Consider the following 16,652-nt stretch of genomic DNA (forward strand, 5'->3'; position numbering starts at 1 on the left):
TGAGAACACAGTGACCAGAACTGTACACATCATGGCCCCAATGTGACAGGGAAGTGGTCATTGTCGGTTGGAGTTCTTTCCATACTACAACATACTCCCTAGGCACAGAACTCCCTGGCATTGCTTTATAGAAGCCAGCTGGAAGAGAGGAACATGGTTCTCCCTAGTGATCCATTTGCTTAGCCATAGAGGTGCTCGCTAAATTGTGGCTTGCTACCAGTGCTTAGGCTTCCAGTAACACAGAGTAGTTGTAAGAGGTTCAAAGTGTTTGCCGGCTTAGTGCCTATCTGCGTGAGGAGCTCCCTGGCCAGGCCCCTTGGAACGTTTCTCCCAACCTTTCCCCATACTTGAAGTCATGTGTACACAAAGAGCCAGACCATAGTTTGTGGGTGAAATGGCACAACTTTTATTGATTGCAGCAGCAAGGCATTGGCATGGCATGGGGGCGTTATCCTTCCATTGACCTGCCACCTCTGTAGGCCGATGCCCGAATCCCCCAGCACCTCTGCTGGGCCCATTTGAGATGGCAGTTAAGGGGCTCACGCAGACAGCAGCCTGCTGTGTGGCCCCCTGCCACTTGAAGGGAGGCAAGACATGCCCACCTGGCAAGGCATGCCCTCCGGATGGCCCCGCTGGGCTCATTCTTGGCAGCCCTCCATCCTGGCATGTCCCCCTCCGGCCTCCCCCAAAATCCCTTACAGGGATCCTCCACGTTGGGAAAATGAGGCACGCAGGCCAGCCTTTCCCCCAAAACTGGATCCAGCTGTGCGCCGCCAAAGCTCCCCCTCCGGCTCGTCTCCGCTCCCACGAGCCCAACACGGCAACCTGGGGGCTTTTGTAAGTCAATGCCCTGTGATCTGGTGCTCCTGCTTTTGGGGCTTCCTTAGTAGTTTTGAGACTACTAAGCTCCTGCTTTTGGGGCTTCAGCTGAACATACATGCTGCTTTACTGTAGGATCTAATTCCTGGGCCTCTGGGATGTGATTCCCTGGAATAATACCACAAACGTTTTGATTGATTCCTCTTAAGAAGCGAGAGCTGAGCTACCCCTTCATTATTTACGGCATCTCATGACTTTCTCTCTCTCTAGGATAGGTACATGTATCTGTATGAGTGCATTCGTGACATCATCACCCAGAAACAAGTCTAGGGCCATAACAGGATTTTGCCTCCACTCTCTGTGAGAGACAATGGGAGGAGCCTGGAGAGGAGCAAGAACACATCAGGATTGTGAGCATGGACAGAATCCTGCAGTGATGGGCAGCTGTCCCAGGGAAGCAGCCTCTGAGCTCATGTGCAGGAGGTGGAACAATGGGAGTCAACAACAAGGAGCGTGTGATGTTCCTGCCTCTTGACAGCAAGGACCTTACATCTGCATTCAACAAACAACAGCATCCCATGGCAAGAACAATGCAGCTTTCATTGAGGACGTACTGCTGGCAAGAAAAAGGCAGCCTGAGTCCTCCTACTCCCTATTCAGCAGGCTTGGAACTCTGGGATCTCCAGCACTCACAAATTTGTGGCCAGTCCGTTAATGGAATCCAGATGTCTGATAAAGTCACTACCTAAAAATAAGTTATTTCTACATTCTGGATAATTTGTGATGTTGTATGGATAACTTGTACAGTTCTAGAGGGTTTTGTGTAAAAAAAATGGATAGAGTTGAAAGTGTAGAAAAGTGACTTATAAGCAGGGGCCTCTTCCTTGCAAAAGCACCATTAAAAATGAGCATGGATCATCTTCTGGATGCAATAAATAAACAAATGATGGTTTTTCAAAGCATTGCACTGACACAGGTGACTGCGGAGCAGATGCAGAAATTTATAAAAAAATCCTGGGTGATGTGGAAAGAGAAAGGCCTTTTATGCATGGTTAGTATGTCCCTGGTTCGTCCTTCTTTTGTCTCACACTTTTATATCCCGAGATGGGAAAACCTTATGCATGGTGTGGCTTGCTGTGTAGAAAGTCCTGGGAGTCTCAGGAGCAATGCATAATCACAAGCAGAATCTGGAAGTGTCTGAGTCCCTGCCCCTTGAAAACATTGCATTGTAATTGGCTGTAGTGCTTACTGTGATAATATCATCCTGCCCCTCCCCTTCTCCCCAGCAAGTGACCATTTCACAACCCATTTCTCAAAATGGAGTACTGTAGAATCACCAGCCAAAATCCATAAGCGTTTGAGTCCCTGCACCTTGAAAACACAGCTCTACTCAGAAAAGGAAAAGGGGGGAGGGAGATTCTCCGCTTGTGTATGATTCTGTGAACACCACACTGTTGAAACAGACAGGAGAAGATGCAACTGGGGGGGGGGGAGTTCTCAGTTTGTCCCTGAGTCAACACTTCCTGAAATTGATTAGAGAAGATGCGTCCTTCTCTGGGCACCTTCCGTCCCCGTCCCCCGCTGGTCTGATAGCATATCGATTGGGGAGGGGGCATGGCTCAGTGGTAGAGCATCTGATTGGCATGCAGAAGGTCCCAGGTCCAATCCCCGGCATCTCCAGTTAAAGGGACTAGGCAAAGACCTCTGCTTGAGACCCTGGAGAGGCTTCCAGTCTGAGTAGACAATACTGACTTTGATGGACCAAGGGTCTGATTCAGTATAAGGCAGCTTCATGTGTTTATGTGATATTAAGTAATCTAAAATACTAATCAAAATCGCAGAGAGAGGCAGCAGAGGTTAGGATTTAACAGTATATCAATATGCCATCAGACCAGCAGAAAAAAAAGGTGGAGGGTGCCCAGATAAGGAAGCAGCCGCATGGCCACCTCAGTCTGGCCTCCCGGGGCATTGCAGAGGGGATGGCTGAAGGCTGGCTGGAGGAGGAGTGGGAGGAGGAGTTGGAGAATGGGGGTGTTATCAGGGTGTGGAAAGATTGACCTGCGTCTTGACTATGCACCTTCCAGTAACAGATAAAGGCAGAATAAAACTTAATTGCGAGATAAAACAGGAATTGAAAAACCCAGGGAAGTCGTGGGACGGAAGCGAGCTGTGCTCCCAGAGAGGAGAACATCATGCATAACCCCAATGGAGAACTGAGACAATCATGGGAGAATCCTGAGACAAAGTAACCATGCATAAAAGCCCAAAGAAAGATTAAAACAAGGGGGAAATGTTGAATCAGAGCTAAAGAATTTCAGTAATTTAATGAAACTAATGGCAAACTGATGCTCGGGAGCTACAAGTAAGTGCTTTTTCACAACCTACAGATAGCTTATGGAATTCTGTGCTGGGGGGCGGTATTCTGATGATGATTTACATAGAGTCTGTAAGGCTTAGACTACTTCCTGAAGGCTAGGTCTATCCAGAGAGGAAATTATATAGAGCTGGCTGACGGATTCCAACAGAGGGGCCATTTTGCTTTCCTTCTGACACATGTGGCTACACTCTGTTGAATGCTTAGCTACATGAAATTGTTGGCTTGATCCAGTATCTTTTTGATCACAGCTTCCTTGATCCGTATAACATGGCTCTGAGCAAGAACTCTTCAGTGCCAGAGAAAACTGATCAGCCCCACAGTAAATGACCAACATCCTCTATCTCTCCTTACTCTGTCCTGATGCTCAAGTCAGCTCTTATGGTCACTTTACAGCACAAAATTATGGGAAATGTTGCCAGGTCCTGGCTGCAGGGCACATTTAAGGCCTACAGCTGGATTGCCTTCAGAATTGGGCTCCAGGGAAGTGCCTACGGCTGTTGGAAAAAACAATTCGGTAAAATTCGGATTTGGCAAAATTCGGCCTGTTTTAATTCGGGAAATGCCAAAGTCCAAACTCCCCTGCTTCGGATCCATGGAATTCGGCACGAGATTTGAGTTCGGGGGAAAATTCAGCCGAATAAAGCCATAAAAACTACATTCCAGCCATTCTGTGGCTGCAGGGGGCACATTTTGGGGGGTAGAGCCCCCAAACTTTCAGCGTAGCTTCAGAGGAGCCTTCTTGCAAGAACCCCCAAGTTTTGTAAAGATGGGATCAGGGCCCCCCGAAATATGGTCCCCGAAAGGGGTCCCCCCCTTAATGTGCATTTTTATTCCATTTACAGCACACATTTGAGCCATTCTGTGGCTGCAGGGGGCGCATTTTTGGGGGTACAGCCCCCAAACTTTCAGCCTAGCTTCAAAGGACCCTTCTTGCAAGAACCCCCAAGTTTTGTAAAGATGGGATCATGGGGGGCTGAAATATGGGCCCCGAAAGGGGTCCCCCCTTAATGTGCATCCCCACGGGGATTTCTCTCTCACACAAACAGATACTCTCTCTTTCTCTCCCCGGGCCGCGCAGCAGCTGGGCTCACATGCTCAATTGTGACTGATTGGCCAGAAGAAGACCCTGCTTGGCCACCGATTGGCCACGGGAGAATGCTGCTTACTCACTGATGGTTATGCTGCTGCGCCGAACCCTGAATTTGCTGAATTTATTCACTGAACACCCCGAACTCGCTGAATTCGGCTCCCCGTTTTCCCGCCTTTTTTGAGTTTGGTTCCATCAGAACTAAAAACCGCCAAATCGGGGGAAATTTGGCTGTTTTTTGGTTCGGGACGAACCGAATCGACAGCCCTAGAAGTGCCCCACCTTTCCTGCCCTATGCCAGGCCCTGTATCTGGATCTCTTTTTCCTTTTATTGAAGGGCGTGCAGTGTCTTCTCATCTCAAACCATTCTCTTGGAAGTTTTACCCCTCTACCCTCACACTTCTTTCTTTGGCCTAATCCAGACCAATCCTTCTTTTTCTTTGGTCTACTTGTACATAGGCTTGCCAGGCCACATAGCTACACTGGCAGGAGCTTTCTGGGGCTGTGGCTGGGGCGCGTGATACACACCTGACGCAACGGGCCTACGTCACTTCCAGGTTTACCCGGAAGCGATGCGGACGCTCTAGTGATCTCGGACAAAACTCTATGGTTTCCATAGAATTTTATCCAAGATTGCCAGAGCGTCCGCGTCACTTTTGGGTTTACCTGAAAGTGATGCATGCGCATGTGTGTGCATGCATGCACGCAGTGCTCGCCGGCCATCAGCTGGCCGTCAGGCAGCCCGGTGGATCAGCGGGATTTTACCCACCACTACCGGGCACTTGGCAACCCTACTTGTACATCATTTATTAAATTACCACAATTTTTAAAATGGGAGTGAGAGATAGCCCAAATAAATGTGGTGTTAAAATGGGAATAAGTTACCCCAAGTTCTCTGAACAAGAGGGGGAAAGGGAACATATTGTTTTGTAGTAATTATTCTTTGAAACGGATTTCTTCCTTTCTCTCGTTGGATTTTCTTTTGCTGTTGTTCAAAATATTACCATAAAAGAACTTATTCATAAGGATTGGTGTTCCACTAGAGGGCAGTACTACAGTTTAGTTTTGTAGGGACTCGAAACAAAATTCAGGTACTTAAAGAAAAGGGATGGAAAGCAAGGAGCTTTATGGTGGAGCCATACCTTACATGGAGTTCCTGTTATTCTTTTTTTCCATGATTTTTTTAAACAGAGTACAGCTGCACTAGAAATGCAATTTAAGGGGGCAGCATGTAGACGTCTAATACAAGTCTGCAACTAGAGTTACTAACCTCCAGGCCGCACCTGGAGATCTCTCACTATTACAGTTGATCTCCAGACAACCAAGATCAGCTCCCCTGGGGAAAATGGCTGCTTTGGAGGGTGGTATCATATGGCATTATACCCTGCTGAGGTCCCTCCCCTCCCCAAACCCCACCCTCCCCAGGCTGCACCCCCAAACTCTCCCAAGTATTTCCCAACCCAGAACTGAGAACCCTTTCTTCAACACATCTTATAAGACTCTACAAACTGCAGATTAGGGACTTCTCCGTCATACCCTAAGTATTCCCTTCCCCCACTTTAAAAATTTTTTGTACTGAACTTCCAGCCAAATGGAAAAATTCGGGGAACTCAAAAGTTTTGTTTGCTATCTTGTGATATTTTGGCTAATAACGAAGTATTGCATTGCTGTTGTTTTTGGAATTTTTCTATGAATCAACACAGCTCCCTACCATCTTTGTTTACTTCTGCTGTCAGTCTTGGCCTAGAAGACTGGCAGAGAACAAATGAACACAAATGTGGGAGACCTGACTAGGAATACATCGCGGTATCTGGAACAGAACTCAGATACTTAAGCAACAGCATATGTTTTCAAAGAAGACCGTCACCCTTGCCCCTTTCCACAACCCACCACTAGTTCACCTATTGTCTAGAAAAGACACTGTTGCCACCCTTGTGAATATCTCCCAATCATGCACTCGATTCCCAGCTGGTAACTGGGAAATCAGATGTGTGTTCAGTCCTACGCATGCTGGCTTTTTCATGTATATTTTCTATTCAAAAATTATGCCCTTTCATGAATATCCAGTAGCCTTGGAGGGAGGGCAGGCCTGCGTCATGGACACAGCAGGGAGGTGTTGCTCCCCCAAAACATGGGATAAGGCCGAGGAGAATATTTAGGGTTGCCAGGTCCCTCTTCGCCTCTGGCAGGAGGTTTATTGGGCAGAGCCTGAGGAGGGCGGGGTTTGGGGAGGGAAGGGACTTCAATGCTACAGAGTCCAGTTGCCAAAGCGGCCATTTTCTCCAGGGGAACTGATCTCTATCGGCTGGAGATCAGTTGTAATAGCAGGAGATCTCCTGCTACTACCTGGAGGTTGGCACCCCTAAGAATATAATCTAATCCAAGTCAACGTGCATCAACAAAAAGTCACCACAACCAGCAAAGAATGCTTTCATGGCTCTATGTTGGAGAGGAATTTTGCTTGCACTGGTAGCACTCTTATCGCATAGGTGCGGATATCAGTCCCAGTTTATCTTCTACAGGTCTTTCCACTTCTCATAAAGCCGGTGCCCTTTCATCGTTTTAATGGCTTGTTTGGGACTACGGCATGCATTGGAGACGCACAGCAAGCGGGGTATGAAAACGCACAACTCCCATTTGAAATAACCAAATGAAAGTGCAGAGGAAGGCTAAAACATTGCTCCATAAATTACTGACTCCAATTAGTTCAAAATAATGAGCACTGGAGGGAAGGTATCAGACACACCCCGGAATAAAAAGGAAAAACCTGCCTTTTTTCTTTTGAAGCATGAAGGTGTTGGGAGGGGTGATGCAAGACAGTGCCGCAGAACAGCGTAAATGTAACTAGCTGAGGACTGAACACCACTGCAGTGCCAGCGAGCACCAAGGCAGCCTGAGGACTACAATATTTCCAGCTTCACAGAAAAGCCATTCCTTGTCCTGTTAAGCCTTAAAACAACTTTGATACAAACAGCAACTAAAATATTTTTACAGTCCTAGCTAAGCCTTTTTCTAGAACAAACTAAGATCATGGGATCTTAGGGCAAGTCGTCAAACTGCCAGTTCTCCTGGCAAATATAAGGGAATATCTCCAAATTATAAATTACGTCACTTCAAGGAAACTTTGCAACACAGGCAAAGTCAGCCTACAAATTTAGCCTGATTGACCGCCCTCAGGAACAGACAGTAAGGATAGGTGAATTCCCTGCAGTCCAATTTACAGTTTTAAAAGGAGCGGGGGACACCTGGATAATTTATTAACTGTTTCTCCATAATGCTTCTTCTGTAAAATAATTCAAGAAGGCCTGTCTGCGGCATACAAAAAACAAAAAAAGGCCCATGAAAATACAACATCTTGCCACTTTAATTAATTAACGCATTAATGCTTAATCCTTCTTAGGGTTGCCAGGTACCTCTTTGCACCCAGTGGGAGGTTTTTGGGGAGGACCCAGGGGAGGGCAGGGTTAGGGGAGGGGAGGGACTTCAATGCCATAGAGTCCAATTGCCAAAGCAGCCATTTTCTCCTGGTGAACTGATCTCTATTGGATGGAGATCAGTTGTAATAGTAAGAGATCTCCAGCTAGTACCTGGAGGTTGGCAACCCTAATCCTTCCCCAAAGTTAGGGATTAATTACAAACCTAACCCAAACCTCTAGGCCTCGATGCTACTTGAAATCATAATCTATGAAGCAACAGGCTTAGAGGCGTCTAAGAAACCTATACCCTTCTCAATAGATCAGAGCCACCTCTCCCCACTTCTTGCTACTTATCAGAGGCAGGAGACGATGCTGGAAACCTGAAACACACATCAGGAGGTTTGGTTAGTTCTTAGATGCTCCCTGATCACTTGCTTGAGGTACCTATAGCTACTTATACTACTGGCGACACACCATGATCAGTAGTTTAATGCATGGGGATCCCCTAAGTGGATGGTCTCCTAGCAAGGGCTTTTTCTTCCTTCCCAGACCTATGATTACACGATTCATATATTGTGAAAATTAGATTTGTTTAGGAATCACACTAAAAGTAGCTAATGCAGAAATCTCAGGCTTACTCATGGCTGGATCCCAGATGAGGCTATGTAGACTCTTTCCCGGGATTCCACTATGCAACACATCCCAGGAAGGGAGAAAAGTCAAGCAGGAGGACACAGCCCAGCTGCTATGGACAGGGTAGCCAACCTCCAGGTACTAGCTGGAGATCTTCTGCTATTACAACTGATCTCCAGCCGATAGAGATCAATTCACCTGGAGAAAATGGCAATTGAATTCTATGGCATTGAAGTCCCTCCCTTACCCAAACCCCACCCTACTCAGGCTCTGCCCCAATAATCTCCAGATATTTCCCAACCCAGAGCTGACAACCCTAGCTATGGAAGCCGCACACCTGACTAGAACACAAGCCCATTTCCTTGTAGCTTTTAGGGATGGTTTGCAGACAAAGGAGGTAGGTGGGAGGCTCACTGTTCAGAGTGAGTCTTAGATTTCTGGCTTTGCTGGGTTTCATTCTTGGAGAGTGGCTTTAAGAAAAGGAGGCCCTGAAATGGAGATCAAAGCTAGGGAGATCACTCTAAGCCAAGGAACAAAGGGCCCAGATAGTGTCTGGCTCCCAAGAGCATCACAATTAAAGAGAAGGAAAGGAGAGACCAGAAGCGATTGGAATCTACAATGGGAAAGGCACAAGCAACCTGAGCTGGGGAGAGGGGTGTTGCCAGGAAATGAGAGACAGAGTTACAGTCCAAAGGAGCAAGGCAGTGAGTGCTCTGTCATGCTCTTTCTTACCCTACCTGAAACCCCATCTCAGCCTTTATAGGGCCATTAGAGTTACCATCTTTATTACTGGCATTGCTCCTGTGCTTTTAACAGCTGCCTGACATGCAAAAATTCAGGAGATACAGCTTTCCCCATCATGGATATACACTGAGAGTGAGTGAGTAAGAGAGGAGAACACATTTAGCTTGCTGAATTTTTGTGTATAGTTGCTTGCTGTTCAAGGCAAAATTAAAAGTTGCCAACCCTAACAGCAACACTGGTGAATGACTTGCCTCAGCTTTGTAATGCGTTACCTTACCTCACTGCTTTCTGACCCTTTTTGATCCCGTAATGTCTGAGTTTTAATACTGGAGCAAGCCACAACCCCAACCCCCATTACTATCACCCCAACCCATCTCTCTCACAATGAAACTAAGAGATACTGAGGCAAAAAGAAGCCATCAGTAATATCTTCCTGAGACTAAATACATATTCTGATGCTTGTTCACACCTGTTTGTTGTACAAACTCTGCTGCACATATATACCCTTAAGGCCCTAGATCACTGTGGATGGGGTTATCCCACATGACAAAAGAAACAGTAATGTTTCTTAGTGATTGGCCATGGTCATGGCACAGTCATAAACATGCTGACCTATTTATAAGCTCCCGGCACTTATTTTCCAGATCATCACCCACCTGGTGTCTACTGAAGGTGCAGGCAGATCACAGGGTGTCTGGGCATACACATGAAGCTGCCTTGTTCTCAATCAGACCCTTGGTCCATCAAAGTCAGTATTGTCTACTCAGACTGGCAGTGGCTCTCCAGGGTCTCAGGCTGAGGTCTTTCACATCACCTATTTGCCTAGTCCCTTTAACTGGAGAGGTCAGGAATTGAACCTGGGACCTTCTACATGCCAAGCAGATGCTCTACCACTGAGACATGGCCCCTCCCCATTTTAAAAGTTTACTTTTCAATATGGCATAGATCACAGTAGGCAGTATTGCCAGCCTGGCCTTTTATTGCTGTGGCTCAGTCTATCCTACATTAAGAATGTAATATTTATTTCTATTTTATTTACTAAATTTATACGCTCCCTTCATCAGGTCCACCAAGGTGGTTAACGGATTCAAAACATACATAAGAAAAACGCATCTTAAAAACCATTCAAACTGACCAAAACATATCATTTAAACAATTAAAAGCAACCTAAAATATACATAAAATATACCCAGCTTACTGGGGGTAAAGGGAAGATGACTGGGGAAGGCACTGGCAAACCACCCCATAAACAAAGTCTACCTAGAAAACGTCGGGATGTGATGTCACCCTATGGGTCAGGAATGACCCGGTGCTTGCGCAGGGGACCTTTACCTTTACCTTTTTAAAATATACATACAATACAATACAATACACATACATAAAAACAACAATTAAAAACAGGGCGGGAAGGTTGAAATATCTGCAAGGACTTAGGCCAAGCTTGGAAAACATGACCTCCCCTCTTGGCTGAAGGGAGGTAGTCAGTGAGTGTCCATATGAAAAGAAAGCACAGTTTAGATGCTGGAAGAGATGAGGGAAGAACTTCTGTGAACTGTCTGAAGCTCCTTGAGGGATGCAGGCTCCCTGGGGATTTGACGTGGGTCAGCATATGTGTTTCCATGTAGGAGCCCCTCTTTGTCTCTACCTGTGCTCTACTTGTGTATTTGAAACTAACACAAATACTACAAAACACCAGGATACAATGGTTCCATATTAACATACCACACCCTCATTAGCACATTATCTTGATACTTACAGGCCAATGATTAGCACATTACCTTTGATACTTTTTGCAGGACAATGATTCAGCTCAACCCAACCCCTTTATATATTACTCTTCCTACACACTTGACACTGAGAGACCCTGTCCTTCAGTGTTACTCCTCTGAAGATGCCTGCCACAGCTGCTGGCGAAACGTCAGGAAAGAAAATACCAAAACCACGGTTACACAGCCCGGATAACCCACAAGAACCAATAAAATTCTGCTCAGAGGGAAATCGAATAGGTGAAGAGCGGTGATTTGGAGTGGTGGACTCTAATCTGGAGGACCGGGTTTGATTCCCCCCTCCTCCACATGAGCACTGGAAGCTAATCTGGTGAACTGGATTTGTTTCCCCACTCCTATACATTAAGCCAGCTGGGTGACCTTGGGCTAGTCACAGCTCTCTCAGCCCCACCTACCTCACAGGGTGTCTGTTGTGGGGAGGGGAAGGGAAGGCAATTGTAAACTGGTTTGATTCTTCCTTAAGTGGTAGGAAAAGTTGGCATATAAAAACAAACTCTTCTTCTTCTTCTTCATGGCTCTTTCCTCACGGTCACCCAGCCAACTACTTCGGGGCTTTGCTTTGGTTATGCTTGCATTTTCCGACCATCAGTGATCGTCTTGCTCTCCCCGTGCATCCCCCCCCCCCCCGCACTGTTCTCTGGATGCCGGCTAAATACAAATCCAGAAAACGTGGGCAAAATGCGCAGAAACACACAGGGGAGAGCAAGGCGACCTCTGATGGTCGGAAAATGCAAGCATAACCAAAGAAAAGCCCCGAAGTAGCTGGCGGGGTGACCACGGGGAAACAGCCATGCATAAATGGCCATAGTGATGGGAAAGCAGCAAGTATTACATGTCAGACATCTCCTGGTCAAGGAGTGGGGTGGGAGGCGGGGACAGAGTTTTCCCTTGCAGGAAGAGGTCTGTTCCTCCCCACACTTGTTCCTTTACTGACACACGTTCCTGGCTCCAGTACTAGATTTTGCTGCTCCATCCAAGCTTTTGGCTTTTCTATACCTTTATTGTCGGTCCTGCATAGCCCTGACTAGACTGATCTCATTGGAGCTATGCAGGGTCAGCAATGATCAGTACTTGGATGTGAGACCACCAAGGGAGACTGGGGCTGCTATGCAGAGGAAGGCAATGGCAAACTGCCTCTGGTTATCTTTTGCCTTGAAAACCCCATGGTGCTGAGGTCATCATGAGTCAGTTGCGACTTGATAGCGCACAATTGTTAGGTTAGGTGATGATGATGATGAAGATGACGATTGTTGTTGTTATTGTTGTTGTGAGGATCAAATAGAGGGAAGACTCTGAAGAGTCTTTAAATCTCAGAAAAATGTATCTGTTCTTTTCAAGATTGCCAACTAGGGCTCCCAACAGGCCTGGAGAAAAAATGTCCTATCCCTTTAACAGAGGCTTAATGGGATGTTATTTACCAAACAGTGTTATCTACCTCCATACTAGGAAAAGCTTCAGCTTTCCATTTATACACATTAAGCCTCTATTAAAGAACAGAGAGAGCCAATGTGGTGTAGTGGTTAAAGTGTCGGACTAGGGCCTGAGAAACCAAAGTTCAAATCCCCACTTGAACCATGGAAGCTTGCTGGGTGACCTTGGGCCATTCACACACTCTCAGCCCTGACCCTAGCAAGTGTTTGTATGGGAGACCTTCAAGGAATACCAGGTCATGATATGGAATCAGGCAATGGTAAACAACCTGTTAATATCTCTTAGATTGAAAACCCTAGGGTTGCCAACCTCCAGGTGGTGGCTAGAGATCTCCTGCTATTATAACTGATCTCCAGCCAATAGAGATCAGTTCACCTGGAGATAGGGTTGCCAGGTGCCCGATGGTGGCGGGCAAATTCCTGGCAATTCACCCCTCTGCCCGCCGACCACCTGAGGGTCAGCGGGCAAACGTGCATTCGCGCGTACACACTGCGCGCACTTCACTTCCAGTTTACAACCAGAAGTGCCGCCTCGCGAGGGGCCTTATACCACTCAAACTCTTAGTTTGAGTGGTAAAGGGCTGCTTGCGATGCGGCACTTCTGGGTGTAAAATGCATTGCAAGGGGCCTTTTATGACTCAAGTGGTAAAAGGCCCCTTGCAATGCATTTACACCCAGAAGTGCCGCATTACAAGCGGCCCTTTATCACTCAAACTAAGAGTTTGAGTGGCATAAGGCCCCTCGCGAGGCAGCACTTCCGGTTGTAAACCGGAAGTGATGCGCACGCGCGCCAGCACACGCACGCACGTTCACCTGAACTCTGCCTTAAAAGCTCCAGCCGGAGGAGAGGGGGGATCTGGCAGCCCTACCTGGAGAAAATGGCCGCTTTGGCAACTGGACTCTATGGCATAGAAGTCCCTCCCCTCCACAAACTCTGCCCTCCTCAGGCTCTGCCCCCATAGTCTCCAGGTATTTCCCATCCCGGAGCTGGCAACCCTATCTATGAGGTTGCCATAAGTCAGCTATGGCATAATGGCAAAAAAGGAAACATTTTTTTCCTCCAGGCTGCTGGCAACCATGCCTGGTTTCCAGGCCTCTCATTTTTTCTCAGTCTGGGAACTCCACTGCAGTAGCTGTCTCTCACAGTACATCTGCTCTTTCCCCATTTAACTGTGAGGGGCAGTGATATAGTGATACTGGCACTGAATGGATAAGAATTAGTGTGATGTTCATTGTTGTAAAAACAAGCACTTTTATGAGTCATTTGGCAAGGCCTTTATACAGAGAAATATTGCTATGAGGCCACACAAAGTTTTGGACAAATTCTGTTTGGGCAGATGAGATCCAGATGTATTTAAAATTGTATTGCTGTCATCTATTTAACCAGCCGTGGTTCGAACAGATCTCTGATAGCCCAGACCCTCGTATCTTGTACTGTGGAACAGTTCTGGCATTATAGATTTTCAAAGCCCCAATCCCATTCATGGCCTGATATAAACCAAGGTTGCAAAAGGTCTCATTCATAGAGCCTCATTTGCTACTTGGAGAGATTCAGAGCAAACAGTAGAGCTTCCAGTCCCAACCTGCATGCACGGCAACCAGATACCCACTTGAGGTCACATTGCTCTCAGACACCAGCACAGAGATAAGGACTGCAGACAAAATGTTGCTGTGGAGAGCCTGGGGCCTCATATACAGGACTACTTCTTGACATGAGAGACACAGCACTGGAGTTACCTCATGTTTGGGCGGTGTTTACACCTCTGAACACTTTTAGCAGCCATTGTAACTATGATGATGCTTGCCCTGCATCTCCATGACCTAGTGCAATGCAATAAAACAGTAATTCATGCATTCCAGCACTGAATAGATTAAATAACTCTGACTGGGCTTGATACAAGTTACTCCAAAGAAAGGCACAGAGGAGTGGAGACAATCAACCTGTAACACAACATATCTAACCCTGTTCACAAGTTGCAGTGAATGCATGTAGATCCTGCATGTACATCAATACATCTGTTTGTAAGAAAGAATCAATGTGCATTCACATTACAAATGAAACTGGGCACCACAACCTGGATAAATGTGGGGTTTCAATCACACATGCATCTGCACATGTGTTGGATATAATATGAGAATTACTCAACAGACATATCAAGAAAAATCAAATGTACGCTATACGTGCATTATATGTGCATTTAATGTAACTTGTGAACAGGGCTTCTATGTATAGATAGTGTATATAGAAGGGGAAGCAGAAAGATTGCATCTGCTAGGCCTGTCTCTGCCTAGGCACGTGCAGCCAAACATTGGCACAGAGCTGCCTCGCACACAAATGCTTCAGATGTAACTTATCCATGCGTTCACGGGCTCTAGAAAAACAACATTCCTGATCACATGGACAAAGTCTACACCCTTATAGTTTGTATACACACAGGTTTTAAACTGATATTAGGCTTTTTGCGGGGGGGGGGGCTTGTAAGTGCAGTCCCATTCGCCCCCTCCACGTGTTGCCTGTATGCAAATGATTTTCTGTTCTACCATTTAAAGGGAACATATCACAGACTAGAATATCTGGTTATCATTTAAGGTAAAGCAGTGGCAAGTAAAATCCACCTATGGTACTTCAGGAAGATTTCTACAACTGCCCTGTGTTTACTTCTTCAAAAGTGCACATGCAATCAGTGAAGGGGAAAATATACCACAGGAACAGTTTCATCATCATCAGTATCATTTGGAGGAGTGGGTATTTGGACTAATGAACACATTATTTTCTTGGAGAATCAAAATGATGAGATCAGGGACTAGCACCCTGATTTATACCACCGGTTGTCATGATGTGTCCCTGAATGTGAAGTATAAGGTGTCTGTAAAACATCTGGCTAAACAATGTTTCTTGTGGAAAAACAACTCGCTGTATGATGCCTGGTGGAGTCTGGGAAGCAGAGGTTGGCTCAGAGGACTACAGACCCAATGCACACTGCTTACGTATATAAATATGCGCAGTTTTGTTAATCCTGGAACTGTAGTTTGCTTAGGGAAGGATCTGTGGCTCAGTGGTTGAGTGCTTTGCATGCAAAATGTCTCAAGTTCCATTACTGGAATCACCAGTTGAAAAGGATCAGACAGGAGGTGATGTGAAAGATCTCTGCCTACCACCCTGGAGAGCCCCTGCCAGTTTGAGTAGACAAGGCTGACCTAGATTGACCAACGGTCTGACTTGGTATAAAGCATCTTCGTGTGTTCAGGCTGTGTAGAAACCTATGTTAGCGCCTCCCCCAATCTTTCCAGGGAAGAGGAGACGATTTGATCCAGCTGAAGTTTGTAGGGCAGATGTGCCCTGTGGGTGTGACGGCCGTGGCCCACTAATGCCAAGAGGAGTCAGCAACTAATACCAACCTAGGCCCTCAGCTTTGTGACTGAACTGAAAGGGATCTTTTGTGGGCAACGGCGTTGGCTGTCCACCTCCCAACTTCATGAACGCTGACAGCAACGGAGCTTGTGGCAACAGCCTCCTGCTTCCCACTCGCCTCAGACAAATAAAACCACACTGTAGGAGCTGTTCCCTTCCTCCCTCCCTTTTGAAAGGCCGCCAGGCTGGAGCAAGGAAAGGCGGACATCCCCTGGGCTTGAGAGCGTCTGCCCTGTCGTGTAGGCCTTCACCGCTGGGGAAAGACGCACAGCATTGGATCTGATCTGTGCTGTCACTGAGGTGCGATTCCCCCCTCCCCTGAAGAGTTTGTAGACATAATACAAGGTGCCTCTGCCACTTGTTGGGATCAGTTCAGGATCTGGCGCCACTGCTGTCAGCTGGTTGATTAGATTACTGTTAGCTCTGGGCTCTCTGAATGTGTCTCCAGGGCACATGTGGTGTCCTTGCTGTACACAGAGGTAAAGTGCTCTCCTCCACCACCACCCACGGCAACTCTGTTCCCTCTGTCTTCTTTGGGCACTTGTTGTGAATGTTGTTGCTCACATTCTTGTGGCTTGGCTAGAAGCTCTGCGTTCTCCGTCCCAGGCACACAGCATAGAAGCACTGGCTCCTTTCAATGCTATTTTAGGGCTTCCTGCCTTCAGGTTCTTCACAAAGCAGAGCAAAACTTCGTCGATAAGCAACATGGATGGAGAGGGGGGGAAAGCCAGATGCCTGGGGCTTTGTTTATGTGCTTGCGCTGTGTGTGGCTTTGGGAATGCCGCAGGGGAGCCATTTACTGGACCAAAGAGGGATGGAAAGAGTCCCCGAGCCACGGATCCCAGCAGGACCATCCAGGGTTTAAATGCCACAGGCAGCCCCATCAAAGACTCCTGGGGCCATGCGGAGATGTAAACACTATCCCAAGGCAGAACAAACACACAACA

General features: G+C 46.9%; 1 protein-coding gene across 1 annotated transcript in view; it reads left to right on the plus strand.

Annotated features, from left to right (window-relative positions):
• Positions 1 to 1,185, plus strand: part of LOC130473333 (receptor-type tyrosine-protein phosphatase V-like) — a 32,413-nt gene extending 31,228 nt beyond the window's left edge. Inside the window, exon 24 of the mRNA XM_056844856.1 lies at positions 1,090 to 1,185. Coding sequence (XP_056700834.1) covers positions 1,090 to 1,149 — 60 coding nt within the window. The 3' untranslated portion in view covers positions 1,150 to 1,185. The remainder of the gene's footprint in view (positions 1 to 1,089) is intronic.
• The last annotated feature ends 15,467 nt before the right edge of the window (positions 1,186 to 16,652 follow it).

Source organism: Euleptes europaea, chromosome 2, assembly GCF_029931775.1.
Source record: "Euleptes europaea isolate rEulEur1 chromosome 2, rEulEur1.hap1, whole genome shotgun sequence".
Lineage (NCBI taxonomy): Eukaryota > Metazoa > Chordata > Lepidosauria > Squamata > Sphaerodactylidae > Euleptes > Euleptes europaea.